This window comes from Mobula hypostoma, chromosome 28, assembly GCF_963921235.1.
Source record: "Mobula hypostoma chromosome 28, sMobHyp1.1, whole genome shotgun sequence".
NCBI lineage: Eukaryota > Metazoa > Chordata > Chondrichthyes > Myliobatiformes > Myliobatidae > Mobula > Mobula hypostoma.
In genome coordinates, this window is record NC_086124.1 from 16,001,255 (window position 1) to 16,026,071 (window position 24,817).

Here is a 24,817-nt window from a genome sequence, read left to right on the forward strand (position 1 = left end):
GAAAAGATGTTGAGGCTTCATAAGGCACTTGTGAGACCACACTTAAAGTATTCTCGCATTTTTAATTCTCTCCCTATCTAAATAATTGTCTGCCTGTTTATTTCTTCCACCAAAGTGCATGACCATACTCTTTCCATTATTGTATTTCATTTGCCAACTTTTTGCTTCTTCCCCTGAACTATCTAAGACTCTGTGCAGGCTCTCTGTTTCCTCAGCACTACACTGTCCTCCACCTATCAGCCAATGCTCTACACATGCTAGCAAATCCCACGTAATTCCATAGGCGTTATCTTGCTAAGCAGCCTTATGTGCGGCACTTTATCAAAGGTCTTCTGAAAATTCAAGTACACCGCATCTACTACATCTCCTTTGTCTACCCTGCTTAAATTTTCCTCAAAAATTACAGTAGGTTAGTGTGGCAGGGGTTCCCTTTCAGGCAAACATGTTGGCGTTGGCCTATCTTATCATGTGCCTCCAGGTATTCCGTAATCTCATCCGGAATAATCTATTCCAACAACTTTTCCGAAAGCTGATATTAGGCTAACAGGTCTATAGTTTCCTTACTGATGCCTTCCATCCATGTTAAATAGCGGAGTAACATTTGCAATTTTCTATTAATTCAGTGCAATGCCAGAATCTATCGATTCTTGAAAGGTCATTTTTAATGCCTCTGCAATCTCTCCTGCTACTTCCTTCAGAACCCGAGGGTGTATTCTATCAGGTCCAAGTGATTTACCCAGCCTCCGACAATTAAGCTTCTTGAGCACCTTCTCAGTCGTAATTCCCACTGCACGTATTTCACCTCCCTGACACTTTTGTATGTCCGGTATACTGCAGATGTCTTCCACTGTGGAGACTGATGCAAAATACGCATTCAGTTCCTCTGCCATCTCTGTGTCACTCATTGCAATAACTCCAGCTTTCTATTGGTCCTATATCTACCCTCAACTCTATTTTACCCTTCATTTGGAATATATCTGTCTTGTATTTCCCTTATTTTTCGCAGAAACTCCAGCCATTGATTCCTGCTAGTGTCCCTTTCCAGGCATCCTTGGCTAGTTCCCCTCTCAAGTCATTGTAAGTTCCTTTATTCCATTGAAATACTGACATATTGGAATTCAATTTCTCCTTCTCAAGTTTCAAAGTGAACTCGACCCTATTGTGATCACTGTATCCCAGGAGTTCTTCAAACCTTAAGCTCTCTTATCACCTCCGGAACATTGCACAACGCCAAATCCAGCACAGCCTATCCCCTCGTGGGCTCAGCAACAAGCTGTCCTAAAAAGTCATCCGTTAAACATTCCACAAATGCTCTCTTGTGAGTTTTAGTGCTGGCTTGGTTTTCCCAATAAACTTTCATGTTGAAATCCCCATCGATTATAATGACGTTGCTCCTCTGCCACGCCTTTTCGATCTCCTTCTGTAATTTTGTAATCCACATCCTGGCTGCTGTTTGGAGGCCTGCATGTAACTGCGATTAGGATCCTTTTACCCTCGCCATTTCTTAACTCAACCCATAGATACTCTACATCTTCCGATCGTATGCATCCCTTTCCAATGATTTGATATTATTTCGTATACACACTGCCATACTACCCACTCTATTTACTAACCTACTGTTCTGATACACCTTGGATATTCAACTCCCAATAGCAGCCATCCTTTAGCCAACTTCAGAGATGTCCACAACGTCATATTGCTAATCTGTAGGTGGATTTGAACATCGTCCATTTTACTTGTTATTATTTATTCTTATCCTCTCTGCAGTTTCATTCTATATTTCGTGCTTTTTTTCTGGACTCTGATAAAAAGCATACGAAATCCAAGACTTTTGAAGGTTTCGATGGGCTATTTTCATCTGCTTCCATGCCATATCTGTTAGGTCTGCTCCCGTTCGTATTCCGCAGCCTGAAAATGCATACCCCACCCAGTCAATAGGATTGACCTCCCACTCGTTTCAGGCTCATCATCTGCAACCCATTTTAGCCCTTTTCATCTACAGCCCTTGTTCACTCATCTGTATCATCCAGCTTAAATCACTTTTCATCATCTTCACTCATCCTCCTTAAAGTTTGCCCTGCTGCCTGTTGTGTTTAGTTTCTGTTCCCTCCTGTTTTACTCCCCCCTGTGCCTTGTCTATTACGAATGATTTGGTTAGTTGCTAAACAGCCTCCCCTACCATGCTTTTGGGTCAAGCCTTCTCTGTATTTTATGACACTATTACATGGAGCTAATTTCCTGGTTTGTCTGGAGATTTATAAAAAAAAAACTGCTATCACTATTCACGAAGTGCATTACTGCGTTATGGCCTATTCATGTTATATCTCCCTCATGCTCCGAATTCAACCCAAAATCCGCAATTTTCTGCTTAGGTGTTTCTGTCCTCGTGATCTTTGTTTTCCAGCATCACAAGCACATGAAATCCGATTTTTAAATATATCATCGACAGTATTTACTCCCTACAATCACAAGCACGTTCTGGTAGAATAGATATGGTGAGGATTATTCCGACAGTGAGAGAGTCTAGGACTGGAGGGCAAATTTGTGAAAGGATGTGGCAGTATCGAAGACTGTCCAATGCCATTTCAGGAGAAAGATGCAGAAAATGAAAGAGTTAACATATACGCAGTGTTTGAGACTCTGGGCCCTACTCACTGCAGTGTAAAAGAATGAGGTTCGTGCGCTCTCATTTGAAGATTTTGAACTTTGAAAGATCTACGTAGACTGGATGTGCAGAAGATGTTTCCTATAGTGGGAGAGTCCTGGACTAGAGGTCACAGTCTCAGAATAGAAGTATGGTCCTTTCAAACACAGATGCGGGGGGTGGGGGTATCTTCTTGTAGAGAGTGATGAATCCGTGGTATTGATTTACACAATTGTCTGTGGAGGCCGTCATTGGGTATATCTAAAGAGGAGCTTCATAAGTTCTTGATTAGTATGGGAGTGAAGGGGTGCGGTGGAAAACCAGGAGAATAGGGCTAAGAAGGATAATAAATCAGAGATAATGGAATGACGGAACATATCTTATGGGCCGAAAAATCTCATTTTTGCTCCTATATCTTATGTTCTTATGTCTAGGTTCACCGAGTGAGTTGCGTGCCGCAGCTATCTATTTGCGTTATTATTTGTATGATTTGTTTTCTTCTCTCTGCACATTGGGTGTTTGACAGTCTTTTTAATGGGTTCTTTTAGGTTTCTTGTTTTCTTGCTCCCTATTAAAAGACGAATCTCAAGGTTATATAAAGATGTATAATTTATATATTTTGAACTTTGAACTTTAAATTCAACTTCCCTATGTTTTCTGTTTCGTTGACAGATTTGCCCAGACCAAGCATATCAGTAGCCTCCAGTCATGTTTCTCAAGGTGAAAACGTTACATTTAAATGCACATTTATGAAAAATATCTCGACTGGAACTTTCTACTTATACAAGAACGGCGTTCGATTGAATGACTCGGTTCCCCAGAGTGCTGATGCACAGAACAAATCAACAACTTTCACCATCCGGAATGTAGATACAGTAGATAGTGGAAATTACGCATGTGTATATATATTACTGGATGGAGGCAGGCATGTAATGTCAGCGCCCAGTGATGCTGTGCTTCTCTCTGTAAGCGGTAAGTTGCATCAAACCAACCATACGGCTAAACTTGTTCTTCCAGAAAGGCATCAATTGGAGAGAAAATACCTTTCAATTTCTTGTTGAATGTGACTTTTTTGCTCCCCTAAAATCAGGCAAATTATACCGCAGGCACCGGCTATGAATAACAACAGTCCCATTCGTCTACATGAGCGGATATTCTGGAATCTTCTTCATCTTAATGGGTCTTCAACTACTATGAAGTTAACTCTTCATAGGGTTAGATTGCCTTTCACCTACAGCTGAAACTGCCGTCTTGTCCTCCGTTTCTCCCCCTCTCTTTTTCATCTGCTATCCATCCCCACCATTCTTTCACCTCGTTCATGCTACATTAGCGTAGCAGTTACAGTGACGCTATGACAGTTCGGTGTTCAATTCCAGTGACCTCTGTAAGGAGTCTCTGTCTATCTCCCCATAGAATGTGTGGGATTCCTTGGGTCCTCTGGTGTCCTCCCACAGTGCAAATACGTACCTGTTGCGTAATTTTTTGTTATATGTTATCCCGTGATCAGCTTAGAATGTAATTGGGTTGTCGCGAGTTGCTGGGCGGTGTGGTTCGAAGGGCCGGAGGAGCCTACTCCGTGCTCTAGCTAAATAATGTAACATGATGTCCTTGATATCTACATTGGACTTTCCCACGTTTTTCATTGGCTTTTCCTCTGATGAGCTGTTTTTGAGTTGATAACGAAATTCCTTTTATATCAAAATGCTTTTGATAACGGCAAGCGTGTCAGCGGTCTAGAACGTGTTACCAAGCATTTCTACATATTTTTCTTTCAGTAAACAAAAACTTATTAAAGAAATGACTGGACACAGGTGAGCCCTGAAACAATGATTTGAGATTTTGCTTCCTTTGGGAATGAGCTATGACCCGAAAAGTATATGTTTATCTTTCTGCTTGTCAAATATTTCAGCATATTCTTTGAGAACTACAGAACCCTGTGAATTCTGGCATTAACAGTCAGCCTGAGATAGGAGACTGGACAATTTGAAAATTTCTTCAGCAGATGCCTCACCTTATCCTGCATTCTTGCCGAAAGCATATGTCTGCAGCAGCTACACTAACATAATGTCGCCTATTTATCTGTTTTAGTAAATTCGATTCTGCCGTGGATTCCAATTATACCTGTCGTGACCCTAATCTTAATGCTTCGAGTATTGGGCGTTTACTGCTGGATACAAGGTAGGAGACACCTGCGAATGAGAATCAACTGTACAGCAAGCAAGAGGAAGATAGTTTCCTCTTTTTAACCCCTCTTGCAACAGCCTAATTCTCATAGCCTAAATGTGGACCATAAGTGGCAATAGATTATGAACTGCTATGCGAAATAAAAAGAATTAAATTTACAGGAGATTTAATATCAGGATACGCACTTTAAGGGCAGAAATTCAAAATCAGAATCGGGTTTAATATCACCGGTATATGTCGTGAAATTTGCTAACTTTATGGCAGCTGTACTTGAAATACATGAAAAATAAGCATAGAGAAAAAACTGTATTACAGTAAATATGAACACATATTTATGTGTGTGTCGATTAAATAGTTAAGTTAAAACGAATAGTGCAAGAAAAAAAACAGAAATAAAAACGTAGTGAGGCAGTGTTCACGTGGTCAATATACATTTAGAAATCGGATGGCAGAGGGAAGAAGCTGAATCGCCGAGTGTGTGCCTTCAGGCTTCTCGACCTCGTTCCCGACCGTAGCAACGAGCAGAAGGCATGTCCTGAATACTGGGGGTCCTTAATGATGAGTCGCCTTCCTACGACACCACTGCTTGAAGATGTACCCATAGTCGAGATGACTAATTTTATGTTTCTGCAACTTACTTCGACCTTGTGCAGTAGCACCAGTTCATCCCCCATACCAGACCGTGATGCAACCAGTCAGAATGATCTCCTCGGTGAATTTGCGGAAGATTTTGAGTGATTTAGTTGACAAACCCAATTTCCTCAAACTCCAGTAAAATTTAGCTGCAGCAATATATTGTGTCCAGGTTAGGTGCTCAGAGATATTGACACCCATGGATTCGGAGTTACTCACACTCTCCACTTCTGATCCCTCTATGACGATTGGTTTGTGTACCCTCGACTTATCGTTTTGAAGGCTACAATCAGCTCTTTAGTCTTGCAGACGTTCAGTGCAAGGTTGTTGCTGCGACACAACTCAACAGACTGGAATATCTCGCTCCTGTACGCCCTCTCCATCTGAAAATCTGCCAACTATAGTTCTATCATCAGCAAATTTATAGATGATATTTGAGTTATGCCTAGCCATACAACTATCATGTTATCAAAATGCAAACACCATCTTTTCAAAAGATATCTCTCAGAATCAGCCCGAATGTGGTAGGCAGCTTGGGTTTCCACACTTGTCACATCCATGTCAGGTAGGTGCATAACTTGGCCCCACTTTCATTTTGAGTATTTACGGCTTTGTCAGTTCACTATTTTATATAATCTGTTATCTTCATTACACGCTCGATATACCCAATAACACAGAAAATGTGTATCAAGTTATACAGCACTCTTTCTCCCTCCAAAACACAAACACAGACACACACACACAAACACACACACTATCACTCTCTATCTCAAGCACACAAACGCACTCTCCCCCTCCCTCCATCCCCCCTTCTCTCTCTCTCTCTCTCTCTCTCTCTCTCTCTCTCTCTCTCTCTCTCTCTCTCTTTCTTTCTCTCTCTCTCTCCCTGTCACATAAGATAAGATGAGATACTGCATAAGAGCAGAATCAGACCATTTGGCCCATTTAGTCTGCTCCGCCTGTTCATCATGGCGGTTTCTTCTTTCCTCTCAGCCCCAATCTCCTGCTTTCTCCCCATAGCCATTCATGCACTGACGAATCAAGAATCTATTAAGCACTGCCTTAAGTATACATAAGGACTTAAGCTCTACAGCTGCCTGTGGCAACCAATACCACTCTCTGGCTAAACAGAACCTTCTTCACCTCCGTTCTGAAAGAATGCCCCTCTATTCTGAGGCTGTCCTCTGGTCTTAGACTCTTCCACTGTGGGAAACATGCACACATACTCAAAAACACACGCTCGCATAGACTCGCCATCACACACACTTACACTCTCTCTTTCTTTCTTTCTCTCTCTCACTCTCTCAGTATCTGTCTGTCCGTCTCTCTCAGCCTCTTCCTTCCACCAACTCCGTTTCCCCCGTGTTAACAAGCACATGATAAGTAGGACCATTACGACATGAAAATTTAACAGTGCTCCCACCATGGCATGTAGAACCTCGAAGCCCAGTTCATCAAGTCCTGAGTCCGATTATGTCTCAGTATTATGACAGGTTTTTGGCGGGGTGGAGCTGCGTGCCTACCAAAGAAGCTGTAAGACGCTGCTTCCTTCCAGTAGCCTGCAGGTGTGCACCTGTCTAGGCCCTCCTTCACCACCCCCCCATCGCCACCTCGATCAGGGCACGTGAAGCCATGGGAGCAGGTGATGGATGGTTGGATGAGTAGCAGGTACTCATCACGTCCTAGTTATGTGACCACTGACGCCAGGCAATCTCAGAAGGGTGGTGATATGGCTAGAATCTCTCGTCTGGTCCAGAAGAAAGCAATGAAAAACCATTTTTGTGGAAAAATTTGCTGAGAACAATCATGGTCATGTATGGATCGTAATCGGCCACGTCATACGACACGGCACATAGTCATGATGATGATCACAGTAACCCGGTTCTGGCTTTGAATTCTCTATCTGAAATCACATGGTAAGCTTCCTGCATCTAAGTCATGTTTTAACTCTTTTCTTTCCTTTTTTTATGTTGGTTGCTTTAATTTCAACTTCCTTCTCACCTTAAGGGGCATTTTTGTATTCTTCAAGCATTTGCGGACTCGGTCAGCACTTTATTCTCTGCCAAGAAGCAGAAATTGCAAATGTTCATGTAAGCATGCTATTCTCTATAGTACTATACCACTCATAACTGCATCGTTTTTAACTTTTTCAAAACCTCCTTATAATTTACAGGGAAGTGCAGAGGTCACGGAGACTGGAGGTGAGAAAGGATTTCAGCAGAACTAAATGGATAGAACATTCATATTCAATATTTGGGAAAGATTTTAGAATTTCGACCGTCATCTCGGAGCACTTTCACCCGATAGTCAGGAGTGTCAATTGTCAAGATGGTATTATGACGCAAATGATTTCCCGTTTTATCAATGTCCCTAGTAGCAGCTCCCCAAAGCGTTTCTCCAAATAGATTACATGCTCCACATTAGCCCTTCTTGTTGCATTTTTGCGGGTTAAGAACGGCAACGGAGCAGTATGATTCAACGTTTATATTGGGTAATGTTAGTGACGGTACACGACGGACAACTTATGATATGATATCCAGGAGCCGCGCCCGCCAAAACGAAATACATGCACTCTTGAATGCCCGCAACCAAAAGGAAATGGTTTCCGCATGTAGGAGGCCCAATTAATTGACTGCGCGATCGATCGTCCGCATACGCACTCGCTACATTCTCACCATCTGATACGGTTCATAATTAATCTTGGCTGATTTTCCTCAGTATTTACCTCCCCATTTTTTTCACACTCCTTTGTGGGATCTTTAAGTACTTTCACCTTTTGATGATAATTCGTTTTAATACCTGTTTTTCTCTTAATCCAATTTGGCCTCTCGCTCTCGCTCCACTCTTTAAACCATAAACTTCCCACGCCCTCTTCCCGCCTCGATCTGATATGGTACACCTCTGGTCGTCATGAGGTTCCCTCATTCGATTCTGGATCTTGAAAGCAAGGAAGATATTACATAGATTGACTGAAGTCAGAATTGTCCGTGCCTCACTTGCTAATGTTGAGAGTATTCCCTGTGTTATCCCAAGTTCAAGTCAAGTTAAAGTTCAGGTTCATTGTCATTTCAACTGTGTACTTTCATAACGCCAAAGGAAACAATTTTCCTCCAGGCCAAAGTGCACAGTAGAGTACATACACCAAAACTAACGCACAACACATATAATTTTAACACTGCCACAAATAATAAGCTACTTTTACGACGTAAGTTAACAACGTAAACAGTATGTCACTAACTAGAACTTTATCTGTGATGGGACTGGGTGATGACAGTGACTGCCATACTTTTGCTCTTCACATCTATCATACCCGTCTGGACAATATTTGGACTCTAATTCTTTGCATTGCATCGTAGTCACAGGCTTTCCTTGCACACGCCAAACAGTGAAGCACTTAAATCATTCGCCGTTTGTAAAGTGTACCGCACTTCAATTCTTCCGCTAACATTATTTTCGTTTAATCCCATGTGGCTTTTTGGGGACAACTCAGTTACTGGGAAGGTTGTCTACATATCAAGCAGACTGATCGCCTCCATTGTTCTCCCGCCAGCTTCAATATCTTTGTGGTATCTCACAAATAAAATAAGTTGACTTGCAAATTTACGTTCTTTCAGTACCGCTCCTCCTCCTAAAGACGGTCCCAATGACAATATCGTACGTAAGTATTGATGACACCTAGAATTGCACGAGGTGTTAATTGTATTTTATTTGTCCTTTCATGAGGTACAGGAGCATGTGATGTTATTAGAATGAAAGTGAGTTTGCAACGTTTTCGCGATCTCGTCAGAACGCTATGAACTGTGTTCAGAATCCAGTGCCAGGAATTAGCATTGTGCTGTCTCAGCAAAGACGCCGAATACTTTACAAATTGTATGCCTGACGCTCAATTAGCAGTCTGAGGGAGCAGAAGAAACAGATCACCCATAATGCGCAGCAAGGGAGTACTGTATATGGAAAATGCTGGATCACTCAGGAGGTCCGTCAGCACCTGTGCGAACGAATCTGATCTTGAATATTGACATTCTTGCCATTTCCATGGTTACTGACTGAGCAGCTGAGTGTTTGCGTCCCTTGCGCTTTTTTTGCAGAATTGCAGAATCATCATTATTCCACGTTTTCATCAATAGACCCAAGCGGATAAGAGGGATTTACTGTGCCCTCTGCTTTTCTAATGAAATGTGGGAGGAAATTGTAGCATGAGAGCAGTGGTGGGGGGTTTAAATTGTCCAAAGACAGCGCTGGAATTTGATGTCGAACCCGGTACCGAAGGCTGTGAGGCATCATCTGCGTCACGCTATGATGCCGCTTCCGAAGCGTTATGCACACTTCACTGATGTTGGTTTTTGAGAGCTTTAGGGGTTCTGAATCAGATCCGTTCAAAATAATCCATAGGAATTTAATCTTGCGGATTGGAAATGGAAATGAGAGCAGGCATGAGGATGGAAAAGAGATTCCTGAAGTTTTGTTTAGACGAATAGACTGGGATAGAACATGGCTGGCTATAGTTTACAATGTATATCCACTTCAGTCGAACAATAGCTTTTGCAATAATTTGGTGAATGTTGAGTCTGAGTTACGGTAAAATTCCATTGACTTTTGTTGTCCTCTATACACCATGCAGAGAGACAACAGAGACATTGGACTGTCAAAAATATAGGTAGAACATTTTGTTGTCTGTTACAAGAACGTTGTAGGAGAAATCGAACTGGACTGTTTTCGGCTTAACTGAGACACACCCTGACCACTCCGTTTTGGCCTAATGAAGCGGAATGGTGTCCCAAATAAACTGAAGGCATCCCGGTAATTCTTCGAATAGTTTTTATTCTTTAGTGGTTGCCTGCTGATCTGATTAAACGGTGGCCTGTACATATTTAACTAGATGTGTATGTGTCATTACTGAAGCATCGCATGAGTATTGCATGCAAATTTGTTTCCACATAAACCTATATATTTACTCCTGAGGTATAAAGGATTGATTGCTTATCAGCCCGGTCCCTGTAGTCAGCATGGCATCCTTCATGGGAAATCTTGCGTGACAAGCCTGTAGGAATTCTCTGAGGAAGTAGCCTGCAGGATAGAAAAAGGAAAGTCAGTCGTGAATTTTCAAAAGGCCATTGACAAGGTGGTCAACGTAAGACCCGTGCAATTACAGGAAATGATAGCATAGACGAAGTGTCCTACACAGCACTGTAACACTGACTAACATGAAGAAATAAACATTGGCTGACTGTTAGGAAGCAAAAAGTAAATATTGAATGCAGAGCTTTAAACATTGATGCCTTGTTTTTATTTTTGTATAGTTGCTGATCTTAAGGTAATACCACGAAAGAAGAAACAAAGAGTGAGTTAAAAATTCGTTTTTCGTTATAACTTTGATTTTTACGTCCTTGCTTTGATAATGTTGGCTGTTCATCTTCGAGCTGTCTAGTAGGTTTCTTCCAGCATTATATGTTTTGAAAAGCTTCCATTATTTATTTGGTAAACTTGAACGGATCATCATACCAGCATTCAAAAATGAATGACGTGGAGGCACATGTGACATCACGCAATTAATACGTGACTAGATTGTGAGCAATGCTTATTCCTTGACTTGTAAGGTTACGCCATCTATAGGAACTGATGCGCAGGATCCGTTATTTTCCCTTATTGGTGCCATGTCTCCCCCCGCAGTGTTAAAGTGCAGATAATTCTCTTTATTTCCAACGTGACAAACCATAATATCTGGAAGGTGCAGGATATTCTCCAGTAAATTACTGTACAACTTCCCTGACTAAAACACTCTCCGTTGCAATAGTGACTGTCGTTATCTTCGTCCTATTCTAAATATTAACTTGTTCAATTGTCTTGTAATTAAGAATTAGTACGTTTGTTTCGTTAAGTCTATGAAGCCAACAGTCTAGGCTTGATCATTTTATTGGGACACGCTCAGTTGCTCATGAAAAAGCTGATCCGACTTGGATGTTAAGACAACAACCTTGCGCTGGCTTAACGGTCAGCATCTGCAATTAACAGCGCTCAAACGACAGACTTTAAAAATATATATATATATATATTTGTATATTTCACAATACGGCAATTAACAGTCCCTTCCAAGCAGTAATACCGTTCAGCTAATCACTGCACTTTCGTTGCGCCTGCAGAACCTATTCCAAGCTGACCATAAACAATTTGTTGTTACCACTTATTACAACCGCTCATTTGTTGATAGATTGGTTTTCAACCATTACCGATGGATGGGCGTCCAGATGATTCACAGACAAATTTTTACATTGTCCTCAGGGCAAGAAAGAAAGCTTTGAAACCCAAGAAGATGATAGGACGCTCTCTGCAAATGTCGAGCTGTAGAAGGGGCAATGGGTTCCTGGTACGTTCATTCCTTATTTCTTATATTTTGTTTTCTAATTTAAATCTGGAGAGAATAGGGGGTGTGTCTGCAGGGTCAGTGTTGTGTTCTGAGTATCAGATGTGGGATTTTCGAGTTAGTCACATCTCCACCAGATGCATCTCCTATGAGATCGTGTTAAGGAACTGGATCAGCAGCTCAATGACCTTCGGCTTGTTTGGAAAAGTGACGAGGTGACAGGAGCTACAGTGACGTAGTCACCCCAAGACTAAAGGAGTCACATAAATGGTGACTGACCAAGCGTTAAATTGAACCTCAGAGGCAAATTTTAAAAGGGCGAATAATGAAGCACTGGTCGTGTTGCATTTAAATGAACGTAGCATTAAGAATCAGGTGAACGGACTCACGGCACAATTAGAGACTGGTCGATACAAAGTTGTGGGCATCGCTGAGTCCTGGTTGAAAGAAGGTCATAGTTGAGAGCTTAACATCAAAGGATATACTTTGTATCAAAAGGACAGACAGCAACACATAGTCTGTGGTGTGACTATGTTGGTAGCAGATGGATTTACATCTTTAGAAAGAAGTGATAGAGGGTCAGAGAATTTGGAATCATTGCAGGTGGAGTTACGAAAATGTAAGGGTAAAAAAAAAATAGGAAATATATATAGGCCTCCAAATAGTAGCCATGATGTGGGTTTGCGATTGCAAATGGATCTGGAAAAGGCATGTAATAAGAGTTATTTCACAACTGTAATGGGGTACGTCAATATTCAAGGGGATTGGGAAAATCAGGTTAGTGTCAAATCGCAAGAAAGGACATTTCTTCAATGCTTCCGAGATGGCTTTTAAATAGTAGCTTGTGCTTAAGCCTACTCTGGAAAAGGCTATTTTATACTGGGTGTAGTGTAATAACCCAGATCTTAGTCGGAAGCTTAACGTAAAGGAACACGTAGGAAGCAGTGATCATAGTATGATTGAACTCATACTGAAATTTGAGAGGGAGAAGCATAAGTGACTTGTATCAGTATCACAATAGAATTACAGAGGCATGAGAGAGGAGCCTGCCAGATGGCTTGGAGGAGGATAGTGGCGCGGATGACGACTGAGCAGAGATGTCTGAAGTTTCAGGAAATAGTTGACAAAGAGCAGGTTAGATAGGTTCCAAAGAGGAAGTTCTCAATTTGCAGGGGAAGGCATCCTTGGCTGACAAGGGAAGTTAAGGGCTGCATAAACGCCGAGGAAAGAGTATATAAGGTACCAAAATGAGTGGGAAGTTGGTTGGATGATTGAGAAGCTTTTAAATTCCAAACTAAAAGGCAACTGGAAAAAAAATATAAGAAGGAAAACGATGCAATATGAGGGCAAGCTAGCTAATAATATAAAGCATGATATTGAAAATTATTTTAATTTATATAAAGAGTAAAGGAAAGGTGAGAGTTGTTGTTGGACCACTGGAAAATGATGCTGGTGACTTAGTAATGGGGAACAGAGAAATGGAGGATGAACTTAATGAGTACATTGCATCATTCTTCACAGTAGAAGATAGTGGCAGTGTGCCAGAGATCTGTGACTGTCATTGCTATTACAAATGAAAACGTGCAAGGGAAACACAAACATCTTTAGGTGGATCAGTCACCTGGACCAGATTCAATACACCCCAGAGTACTGAGAAAAGTTGCTGCAGAGATAACCGAAACATTGGTTATGATCTTTCAAGAATCACTTGATTATGGCATGGTACCAGAGGACTGGAAGACCGTAAATGTCATCCACTCTTAACCCTTACATACTGTTCGGGTCAACTTTGACCCGTATATATAAAAATGGATTTTAGATATCTGAAACTTTAATTAAGGATTAATCACCCATTTATTAATGTCGGATAGGCTATTTATACATTCTAAATAGATCTGTGGCTCAAAATTTGGTATAGACGCTTTTCATGAGGGGATTCTTGGGCCGGGTCAAACGTGACCCGGACCATACTGTGAAGGTATAGAATATGAACAGTATGTAAGGGTTAAAAACGGGAGGAAGGCAAAAGAATGGAAATTATAACATTGTTAGCCCAACCTCAGTGCTTGGGAGTGCATTGGAGTCTATTACAGAGGATGAGATCTCGGGTTACTTGGAGACACCTGATGAAGTAAATCAAAGCTAGCATAATTTCTGTCAAGGCACATCTTGCCTGACAAATCTGTTAGAGTTCGTTGAGGAAATTACAAGCTGGTTGGACAAAGAAGAGGCAATGGCTGTCATTTACCTGGATTTTCAGAGGGGTTTAATAAGGTGCCACACAGGAGGCTGCTTAAAAAGATGAAATTCTGTGGCATTACAGGAAAGATATTGGCATAGACAGAGGAATCGCTGATAGCTAATGGAATTGCTGGCTTTGTGGTAAAGTTTGCATATGATGAAATGATAGGTGGAAGGGGTGGTATTGCTGAGGAAGCAATATGATTGCAGCAAGACTTAGGTATATTGAAAGGATGGGGAAAAAATGGTGGATGGAATAGAGTGTTGGGAAAACTATGATAATGCATTTTGGTAAAAGGAACAATAATACAGACTATTATCTAAATGGGGAGAAAATTCAAACATTAAAAGTGCAGAGGGACGTAGAATTCCTCAAACAAGACTCCCAGATGGTTCATTTGCAGGTTGAGTCTGTGGTAAAGAAGGAATGTAAAAAGTTTGCAGTTATTTGAAGAGGAATACAATATAAAACCAAGGAGATAGTGCCTCGGATTTATCAGACGGTAGTCAAGCTGCATCTGGAATGCTGTCAACAGTTTTGGGCTCCGTATCTCAGAAAGGATGTGCTGTCATTGCAGAGAATCCAGAAGAGTTTTGAGCCTGTACTCACTGGAATATAGATTAATGCGGGGGGATCTCATTGCAACCGGCCGAATGTTGAAAGGGCTTAATAAGGTAGATATGCAGTGGATGTTCCCTACGGCGGCGGTATCTATAACCAGAGGACACTGCCTCTAAATTGAGGTACCTTTTTAGAACCGAGACAAGGAGAATGTTTTCTAGCCAGAGAGTAGAGAATCTGTGGAATGCTCTTACACAGACTGTGGAGGAGGTGGGTATATTAAAAGTTACTATTGACATTTTTCTGTTTGGTCAGAGCATCAAATGATATGGAGAGATGGCAGGTGTATAGGCTATAGCGCGATCCAGGATCAGTCATGATGGAATGGCAGAGCAGACTCGAACGGTAAATGTTCTGCTCCTATGTCTTATAGCCTTACATACGATGGGTCCACTTCACAAGGAGGTGAGGTGCCAATCAAGATTATGTGTGAAATGGGCAATTTTCATCTTACCTCATTATATTCCTTTGAACAAGCAGCACCAAACCAAATCTCTGCATTGTGGTTAGTGCATGACGAAGTCGTCTCCCATTCATTGTTTCTCAAGTGAAGTGACGTCTGTGTCCCCTGTTAATGGAAAATATAGACAACTGGAGAAAACGTTAACTATTCGGACTATTGGATTCTGCCCACCATTGAATACTGTCATATATAATACCACATTTGAGTTACATTTTGCCATCCTCACTGCAATTGGCGTGGGAAGAGCTAAAGATGGTGCCATAGGTTTTTCGGTCCTGGGCGAAACAGTTTAATTCTTCTCTTCTCATGTTTCTCTTGTTTTCCTTTCCAAGGTGCCTGGGGTCGTCTCGGAGTCCGTGATTTACAGTTCCAACTCAAACTACGGTTTTTCTTGAGTGGTGTGTTCTCGCTATTGGATCTCGCCGAACAGCCTGGCGTTTTGACGTTTCCTGGTGCGTCCTTGAAGACGACACCATTCTTCACCGAAATCGCCGGATAATTAATGCTTCGCAGGATATTGAAATACAAAGACAGTGGGCATTGTGGGTAGCCATCTGCGGACCCTGCATTCGAGCAATCTCTCTCTCTCTCTCTCTCTCTCTCTCTCTCTCTCTCTCTCTCTCTCTCTCTCTCTCTCTCTCTCTCTCTCTCTCTCTCTCTCTCTTCTCACTCTCACTCTCTTTCTCTATTTCGGTGGAGAGTGAGAGTCTCTTGGTCTTCCAGTCGGGAGGCTCGGACAAGTGACGTGGCGGATAGCAACTTCGATGCAGTGAGCTGTTGTTATTCACTCTCTTCGAGGCAGAAGCGATCTCTCTCTCTCCCTCTCCCTCCCTTGCTAGTGTGTGTGTGTGTGTGAGAGAGAGAGAGAGAGGGGGTGGGAGGGAGGGAGGGAGATAGATAGAGAGAGAGAGAGAGAGAGAGTCTGTCTGAGATGTCGTAGTCTCTGAATGGAGAATAGCTTTTGATGAACCTGGATCATGGTCTCCGGGAGCTTTACTATTGCTTTAATGGTGTGTGGTAGTTGGTTAATGATGGTTCAGGAGCAATTAGAGGGAGGCAGGAGGGTTGAATATTATGCTGCAGCTTGTGCGTGGTAGGGGGTGGAGGGAGGCTTTGGGGTTGTAACTTTTTCTGTTGTTCATTCTTTGGGTTGTCCCTCTGTTTTGTGGATGTCTGTGAAGAGTAAGGATTTCAGCTTGAATAATGTCTATATTCCCTGATATTAAATTCAACCATTGATTCCTTTCATACCTGCATTGCTCAGTCTCAAAAAGTTGTTTGTTTTTTGAGTTTGTTTATTAAAGCAAGCTTTTAGTGAATTACGTTTGCCTCTTGATTGTGCGTGTGTAATTAATCTGATTGAGTTAGACTGCTGGAGGAACCTATAGTGTGTTGGGTAGCTTCTGGGTCATCATGACATTTTCAGCATTTATCATTTTCAATTTGTTGGTCTTTAATTATGTATTTTTAATTTTTTTGTGCGTTAACAACCTAGTCTACTATTGGTCATAAGGAACTGTTCTATTTCAAGGAAGAGGTCACCAGCTGTGGGCTAGGCTTCCTTGCCAACATCTAGTTTGTTCAGTTCGTGGTGATGTATTTCATGGACGGCCATGCTCTTCCATTGGTTAACTTTTTCTTCATTTTTCTGGTTTGTGTCTTCATTTATGTTTGGTAGTGTGTACTTTGTTTATCGTTATTATTGTTATTATTTTGAACAATTCTCTTGCATTTTGTATTTGCACAGTTTGCTTTGTTTTTGCACATTAGTTGTTCCCCTTCTGTTGGCTGCAGTCTTTCATTCATTCCATTGATTTTTTTTCTGGTCTTTACTGTGATTGCCCTCAAGAAAATGACGATCAGGGTTGTATATGGTTACATCCATGCATGCTTATCAAACAAAATACTTTGAACTTTCAACTTTGAAATGCTAGACAAGATATTCAATCAGCTAAACGCCAATGCAAGTATTATTTTTTTCTGAAAGGTGGGAGAAAGAAAAGAGATTAAACAACGCATTAATGCAGATTGGTTAAAGATAAGTTCCTTCTGATTCTCAGTAGGCAATGTTTTAGTGTTCACGTGTGCAGTATAAACAAGCTCAAAGGAGGAGAAATTACATTCCGTATCTTTTTAATAAATCTGGACAATGTACAGATGCTGAAAGGGTCAAGTGAGACAGTTTTCCCAGAGTCAACGACTCAGAATTTAAGATTTAAGATTTTTATAATTCTTTAGGACACGAGTGTCAAAGAGAACGATTACTTTGGATAGGGTGCAACGGGAAAAAAAAACACCTTCATAACGCAAAATCGAAGAAAACAGAAATCAATAAATAGATAAGTAAATAAACATAGGCAATCCAAATGACAAACCGCAAAAGTAGCTGTTATATCCTGCACTTAGAATGGTTGGCTGCGTATAAATTGGCTCTTGGTGAACGAGCCCCGACTCCTTGGTCTAACTACACCACGGTGCAGCTGGGTGTTGGACGTCCCAACCAACTGACCTCAGGCAGTTCAAGATGCACAACAGCGACACCTGTTGTCAAACAACGGATTAGTGCAAAAGGGTTATAAGACATGAGGGATATGAGAAAGAGTGCTCGTACATTTTTATATCGGATGGATTCTGAAGCACATTGACTGGAGATTGGTGAAGGCAGGAAAACCCAAGGAGATAAACAGTTCATTGAGAAGGTAATTCCATAGGTAGCAACACACATCAAAGTTGCTGGTGAACGCAGCAGGCCAGGCAGCATCTCCAGGGAGACGGACAGTTGACGTTTCAGGCAGAGACCCTGCATACGAAGGGTCTGGGCCTGGAACGTCGACTGTCCCTCTTCCTAGAGATGCTGCCTGGCCTGCTGCGTTCACCAGCAAATTTGATGTGTGTTGCTTGAACTTCCAGCAACTGCAGAATTCCTGTTGTTTGCGTTAATTCCATAGGTAACTTGGTTGCATTTATGGAACGTGACCGTGATCAGATGGCGTTTCTTTCTCCAAAGTTTCCTACACTACATTAAACAAAGAAGTTTCGAGTTTTCAAAGCAAATCGCTGAACATATTTATAATACAATTACTTATCTGGAATAATCACAAACCACACTGATGATGTCTCTGCATCATCCGAAAAGAATTGCTTACCTTGGAGTCCAGAAGCACTTTCCCTCCTAGTGGCGAGTACGTGCCACTGCAGCTTAAATGAAATGCTCCGGCACACAGAACCTTTGCTGCCGCAGAACAAAGAACAAATAAACTGGAATTTTATTTGATAAATGTTAATATCACCTGCCGCGCAGTTTTCAGGCCGTGTAAATTTTTCGTGCTTAGAACAATGGTTAGTCCGCCCTGCTGTGATAGAAGAAAAAATAGAGGGTATGTTGACTGGAAGGGTAGCAATGTCTTCGGACAGAGGAGATCGATGGGAACTACTGGGGTTGTTAGAGAGTGGTGGCTGCTTTCTTAGATTACAAGAGGATCATTATCGGTTCGGGAAACGGGCCGAGCAGTAGCAAATGGATTGCAGTTCAGATACAGCAGACGATACAATCTGAAAAGTTGAACAAGCATCCGATTCATACTGATCCGGATAATCTAGAAAGAGTTCAGAATTGATTTAGAAAACGTTACCAGGATTTGAAGGTGCATCTTACCGGTTGACGAAGATGGGTCTTTAATCGTTGGAATGAATAAAGGGCATTAATATAGTAATGTTTGAAATGAAGAGACTTCCAGATAAGACGATCAGTGAGAGTAGTTTTACGGGGTTGGGGTATCCAATCAAATAGGCACAGATTACAGGCGAGACGGGAAAGATTTTAAATGGACCTAAAAGGTTATACTTTTTTACCAGTACGGAGGGGAGTCTATAGAAAGATTTGACTGGGGCAGTGAATGAAGCCGGTACAATAATACCATTTCAGAAAAAGTTTGGATGGGTAATTAGTGGGTGAGGGCTTGAAGGTGAAACAACCCTTACGCGTGAGACTCGGACACGCTGAGTAAGTGGTGGTGGTGGAGGGGGATGTTGACGGTGGTTACATAATGCTGTGTACACCTCCATTCACGATTATTTTTCACCTGGAGTTTCGCCGAAATCGGAGGAGACTGTCTGACTGCAGAGGCAATGTCACACAATTTTGAGATAAACCAAATTAGCAATGACCTCAGAAAATTTTTGGACGATTGCTCCTTAATAGTATCAACATAATTTATCGCATCTCGGGGCTCTATGCTGCAGCGTATGCTTAAATTATGACTATCAGGAACTCGTCTGAACGTAAAAAAATACAAGTACTCATAAGGGATTAAATTCTATCTGAGTGGGCTGTTTCTTGCCTTTTGGTTGCACCCACCCTATTTATGTACGGTCATCCGGTAAGGGGTAAGGGGGCATTGAGGAACGAGAATGTCCTTGTCAACTTGTTTCTAGGGCTGGCGAAATCAGCCATCGGTGGGTCTTGGAAACGGGTGGCGGGAAGATCTGCCCGGGTAGACAGGCTGGCAATGTTTAGGGGTTATATTGGTGCTCGGGTAAATATTGAGAAGGAACACGTGCTGTCCACGGCGACAACTGAGGCGTTTCAGGACTGTTGGGCTCCCCGGGAGGTTATTGTCGTCATTGATAAAGATGGAAACATTTTAGTTTAATGTCTATTGTCCATTTGTAGTGCAGGAATTGTGTTAGTCTCTGGTTTGTATATATGTCGCACTGAATTGTAATAAAGATATTTTGTATATTAAAAAGGGTTTAAATTGAACTGTGAAGGAGAAGCTTGAAGTTGGAAAGGTCAGAATGATAAATATAATACACACACGGCGATGGGATATAATCAACTCTCTACCGACGTTTTGAGCGAAAAGGTGCCATATAATTGTCCAGAAGGAATTTCACCCCGCGGTGTTCAACCTTTCCCTGAATTTACTTTGCATTACAACATAAATAAACGTATAATGTAGGTACTGAGGAGCTGTGACATCCCGGCCGTGGTGTCAGTTATGTAGTAATAGCCGGTGGGGCTGCTTACATATGATGTCTCTGCAATGACCGTAAAGTATTGAAAGACAACGCGTGTTACCCACAGCAAAAATAAAACCTCCCATGATACTGAAGAGCAGCAGATGGACTTCCTGCGGTTCTCCTGCTCGGGGTTCTCGCTTTTCTTTTCCCAAAGCCCCCGGCGTAATCTGTTGACTGCGACAACCGGTCTGGCCGTCTGCACGTTGAGCAGCAGGATCAGAGAGAACGGAACACAAGTGGCTAACGTGCGGTGAATGAGAACATATGCGACCCACGCAAGAGAATATTTCGTAACACGGTGCGAAGGAAAGATTATGAAACACGTAGGAAAGTTCGTACACAAACTATCGCGGTTCAGTCTCCAAACAGTAGAGCACATTCACTGTCGCTATAACCACAGTCGCCGTTCTTGCGGTGCGATTCTTTTTCAGCTTCTCAGAGCAAATGGCCACCAACCGATCGAAGGTGAAGGCGACTGTCAGCCAAACAGTGCGCGGTGCTTGTAAACACCAGGAAATGGATGGAAGCTCAAACGGGAGTAATACTTAGGAATGAATACCGGAAATAGATCAGTGTAGTCCATTTGGAAAACGGATCAATGACTATGACCAGGAGTTCGGGCGCGTTTATGGTCACCAGGTAGCGGGTGATGCACTTGGAGAGTCCGCACTTCCCTCGGCTCAGGATCACAATCGCCAGCAAGTTGAGTGCAATGGAGGGAAAAGGAAGGTGGCAAGTATTCGACAGACACGGAGAGGTAGAATCACCTTGCTACTGCCCAAGAACTGGAAAAATTACTATCATTGATTATACAATGGTAGTGTCCCACTCTCCAAGATTAGCCATTGAATCTCGCAATGCACATTGCATGTTGCGCCAGGGTGTACCTACACCTCAGGGATGCAGCGGTTCAAGACGGTTCCAATCCCACAGTTAATATATCACACATGGCACATTACCCTTACGGCAATCACTCTCTCCCCTGTATAGAGCTCACGTTCATCCGAAGCCTCCCTGTAGCCGGCAATTCTGTTAAACTAAAGAATATTCTTCATTTGCACTTTCCTACTCTGACGGAGGACTGTCAACCTGTAACTCTCCGTGACCTACTGACCGTTGCTGCATTACCTGCTTTTAATTTGTATCCCTCCGGCCATCTGGCAAAAGGCACCGAAGCATTCAGGCTCTAACGAACAGACAACGTAACAGTTTCTTCCCCCAAGCCACCAGACTCCTCTATATCCAGAGCCTGGACTAGCACCAACCTACTGCCCTCTGCTTTACCTATTGTCTTGTTTATTATTTACTGTAATGCCTGCACTGTTTTGTGCACTTTATGCAGTCCTAGGTAGGTCTGTAACACCATGGTTCTGAAAAACGTTGTCTCGTTTTACCTGTGTACTGTAGAAGCAGTTATGGTCGAAATAAGAATAAAAAGTGACTTGACGTGACGTTTCACAGAATTACTTCACTATTATTGTTTATGCATGACCAACGCTGAACATTCCGGACATGCTTCCTCTTCACATGTGATAACACTCGCTGTAGAGAATAATTTATACCGCTAGATGGCGGAATCATGCGATTCTGAAAGCGCCAGCATCGTTCTTTTCTGTGAGAACATCCATTGATATTTCTGGATCTATTCTAACAGATAGGTCTCACGTGGATACAAAAAAAAAACGATACGACATTTTTTTTAACTTAATTTACCAGCACCTACAATAACTACTTCTTTCCCAGGGCGTGGAGAATTAAGACCCTGAGGATGTAGCTTAAGGTTTGATGGCTAAGACTTAACAGAAATGTAAGGGTCAACTTTATACACACAGGGAGTGGTGTGTACTTAAAATAAGACTCTGGAGAAACTGGCTGCGGCAAGTACTGAACAATAACTGAAAGGTTTTCGTTTTGGAAAAGTTTAGAAGGATCTGCGTCAAACGCGAGCCATTCGAACAATCTAAGATGGGAAGCTTAATTCACTCAGATCAGTTTAGAGAAATTGTCTTTCTCCGTGCCAGATCATTCCTAATAATCTTTGATTGCGTGACTCTATTAAACCACTCACCGCTGTTCCGCCTGCTGTGTTTAGTGGATGGATATGACAGAGGGCAGATGTCGGTTTTCCCCCTTCATTAAAACAGACTGATTTACTGTGCGTTTATTAACACATGACAGTGAAGTATTCACAAAGGTGGTGGCCCAGTCGCCATCTATTTCAATTCTACCTCCTATTCCCATTCTGACATGCCAGTCCATTGCCTCCTCTACTGCAACGATGAGCCCACACTCATGTTGGAGGAGCAGCACTTGTATGCTGTCTGGGTAGCCTCCGAACTGGCAGCATCGATTTCTCAAATTTCCTTTAATTGGCCCCACCCCCACTTGCAGCATTTCCATCTCTATTTCTCACTCTCGGTTTGTATCCTTACCTGCTTATCACCTCCCTCTGGTGCTCCTCCCTCTTTCCTGTTTTCATGGTCTTCTACCTTGTTCAGTTATGTTCCCCTCTCTCAACCCCTTTATACACCTAACTTCCCAGCTCTTTACTGCACTCTTTCCCCTCTCCCAGTTTCACCTGTCACCTAGCACCTTATACTTTTCCGTCCCCTCCGTCCACCTTCTTGCTTTAAATACTCATCTTTTTATTTGCAGTCCTGATGAAGAGTCTCAGCCTGAAACATCGACGGTTGACTCTTTCACATAGATGCTTCTGGCCTGCCGAGATTCTCCAGCATTTTGTGTGTGATACAGGGAAATACTCAACTAGTTTGTAATCTCACAGTTAACATGTCACACATGGGACGTTACCCTTACGGCAATCACTCTCACCTCTGTACAGGGATTACGTTCGTCCTAAGCCTCCTTACCGCTTGCAATTCTGTTAAACATAAGGAATATTATTCAGTTGTCCTTCCCTGCTCCGACACAGGGCCTTCAACCTATAATACTGCGTGACATACTGAACGTTTCAGCATTTCTTGCTTTTATTTTGTATTCCAGTGTCTGACCCTAATTTTTCGCTATTATGGATTATGCATGGCCCACACTGAACATTCCTGTCTTCCCTCTTTGCATGCATAGTAACACTAGCTGTAGAGAATAGTCATTACCGATAGATGGCGGTAGTTCTCAATTCTGAACATGCCGACCATGGAGTTCATGTCTATCCTACTCCCATTCACCAGTAAGTAGTCTGATTGAACTGCTGATTATGATATTTCATAAGCATCGCGAGAATCTCCCTTTGTGCCATCCATCAGGCGGTGTGCTCCATATTCATGACTCGCTCCTTAGCATTCATACGTATCACCATCACTCGATATTCACGGGAGACTGTCAATTGGAAAATGACCATATGTACAACGTGGCAATAATCGCAGGTCAGAGGCCAAAAATCCTACAAATAGTCGGGACTCTTTCACCCTCCTCCACACTCTCGATCTTCCGATCAATTGCGTGTTCTCCCCGCCGGTTCCATTTTCTCAACTCTACCCTTTATTCCACAGTCCACTGACTTATCGTATTAGATTCCTTCTGCTTCAGCAATATTCCCCTTCAATCTACAACCTCCCGATTTCTGTTGTCATTCTAGCTCTCACTTCCCCAACTTCTGATTCCTGTTCCCTTCCCACTTGGACTCTCCTGCCACCTGTCTTGCTTCAACTTGCCCACAACCTTTTTTGCACTGCCAACCCCCACCCCACATAGTTTCCTGAAGGGTCTCGACCCGAAACGTCGACTGTCTATTTCCCTGCAATACATACTAAATGCTGGAAGAGCACAGCAGACCAGACAACATTTATGGAAAAGAATAAACACTCTATGTTTCGGGTCGAGACATTTCATCCTCCAGTATTTTATGTGTGTTGCTTGGACTGCCAGCATCTGCAGACTTCCATTTCTTGTCTTTTCCCTCCCTTGATGCTGCCTGGCCCGCAGAGTCTCTGCAGGATGTTGTGTAGTTTTCCCCCAGTGCAAGTCAGACATGTATAAACCTCAATTCCGAGGTCGGTCAAAGTAGATATTATCAACGTACATATATGTCGTCATATACTACCCTGAGATTAATTTTCTTTCGTCATTCGCAGTAAATGCAAAAAAAAAACAGTCAAACCCACAGAAAAATACACACAATGAAAGACGGACAAGCAATATGCAGAAGGCAACAGACTGTGCAAACAGAAAACAACAACAAAATAGTATTCATTAATAAATAAGCAAGAACTATCGAGAATATAAGATGACTCGTCCCTGAAAGTTGATCCGTAGGTTGTAGGATCTCTACTGAAGTGAGGGAAGTTAAGTGAAATTGTCCCCTCTGGGTCTAGAGCCTGATGCTTGAGTGTTAATAGCTGTTCCCGAATCTGGAGGAGCGGGACCCAAAGCTCCATTTGTAGGCTTTTCCGTTCAAGCACATTGGTGTTTCCATACCAGACCGTGATACAGCAGTGATGGAATTATCTTTACTTCTTTGAATGAGTGCAGTTTCAACATTTCTCAGAACTTCGACACCACTCATCACATTGCAATCGCTTCATGGGAGCCCTGTCCACAGTCAGTCGAGCAGTGACGCTCCAAGGTCACTTGAAGTTGCTAATTTTCTCAGCCTGAAACAGCGATTATTATCTATTGTTTTCAGGGATT

At 42.3% G+C, this 24,817-nt stretch overlaps 2 protein-coding genes and 1 pseudogene across 6 annotated transcripts in view; 2 read left to right on the forward strand and 1 right to left on the reverse strand.

Annotated features, from left to right (window-relative positions):
* LOC134339078 (alpha-1B-glycoprotein-like) overlaps positions 1 to 16,846 on the forward strand; it is an 89,168-nt gene extending 72,322 nt beyond the window's left edge. The window contains exons 7-13 of one of the 5 annotated variants that reach the window (XM_063035384.1): positions 3,317 to 3,616; positions 4,733 to 4,822; positions 7,635 to 7,662; positions 9,076 to 9,119; positions 10,762 to 10,802; positions 11,741 to 11,825; positions 15,481 to 16,846. In XM_063035384.1, coding sequence (XP_062891454.1) covers positions 3,317 to 3,616; positions 4,733 to 4,822; positions 7,635 to 7,662; positions 9,076 to 9,119; positions 10,762 to 10,802; positions 11,741 to 11,806 — 569 coding nt within the window. In that variant the 3' untranslated portion in view covers positions 11,807 to 11,825; positions 15,481 to 16,846. Of the gene's footprint in view, positions 1 to 3,316; positions 3,617 to 4,732; positions 4,823 to 7,634; positions 7,663 to 8,951; positions 9,120 to 10,761; positions 10,803 to 11,740; positions 11,826 to 15,480 lie in introns of those variants that run through there. The other 4 variants (XM_063035385.1, XM_063035382.1, XM_063035383.1 and 1 more) reach the window with 4 other exon arrangements.
* Positions 1 to 24,817, forward strand: part of LOC134338864 (histone H2A type 1-like) — a 597,857-nt pseudogene that overhangs the window by 381,187 nt on the left and 191,853 nt on the right.
* The window catches only part of LOC134339082 (histone H2A type 1-like), a 318,239-nt gene that overhangs the window by 111,057 nt on the left and 182,365 nt on the right, over positions 1 to 24,817 (reverse strand). The gene's annotated exons all lie outside the window — the stretch shown is intronic.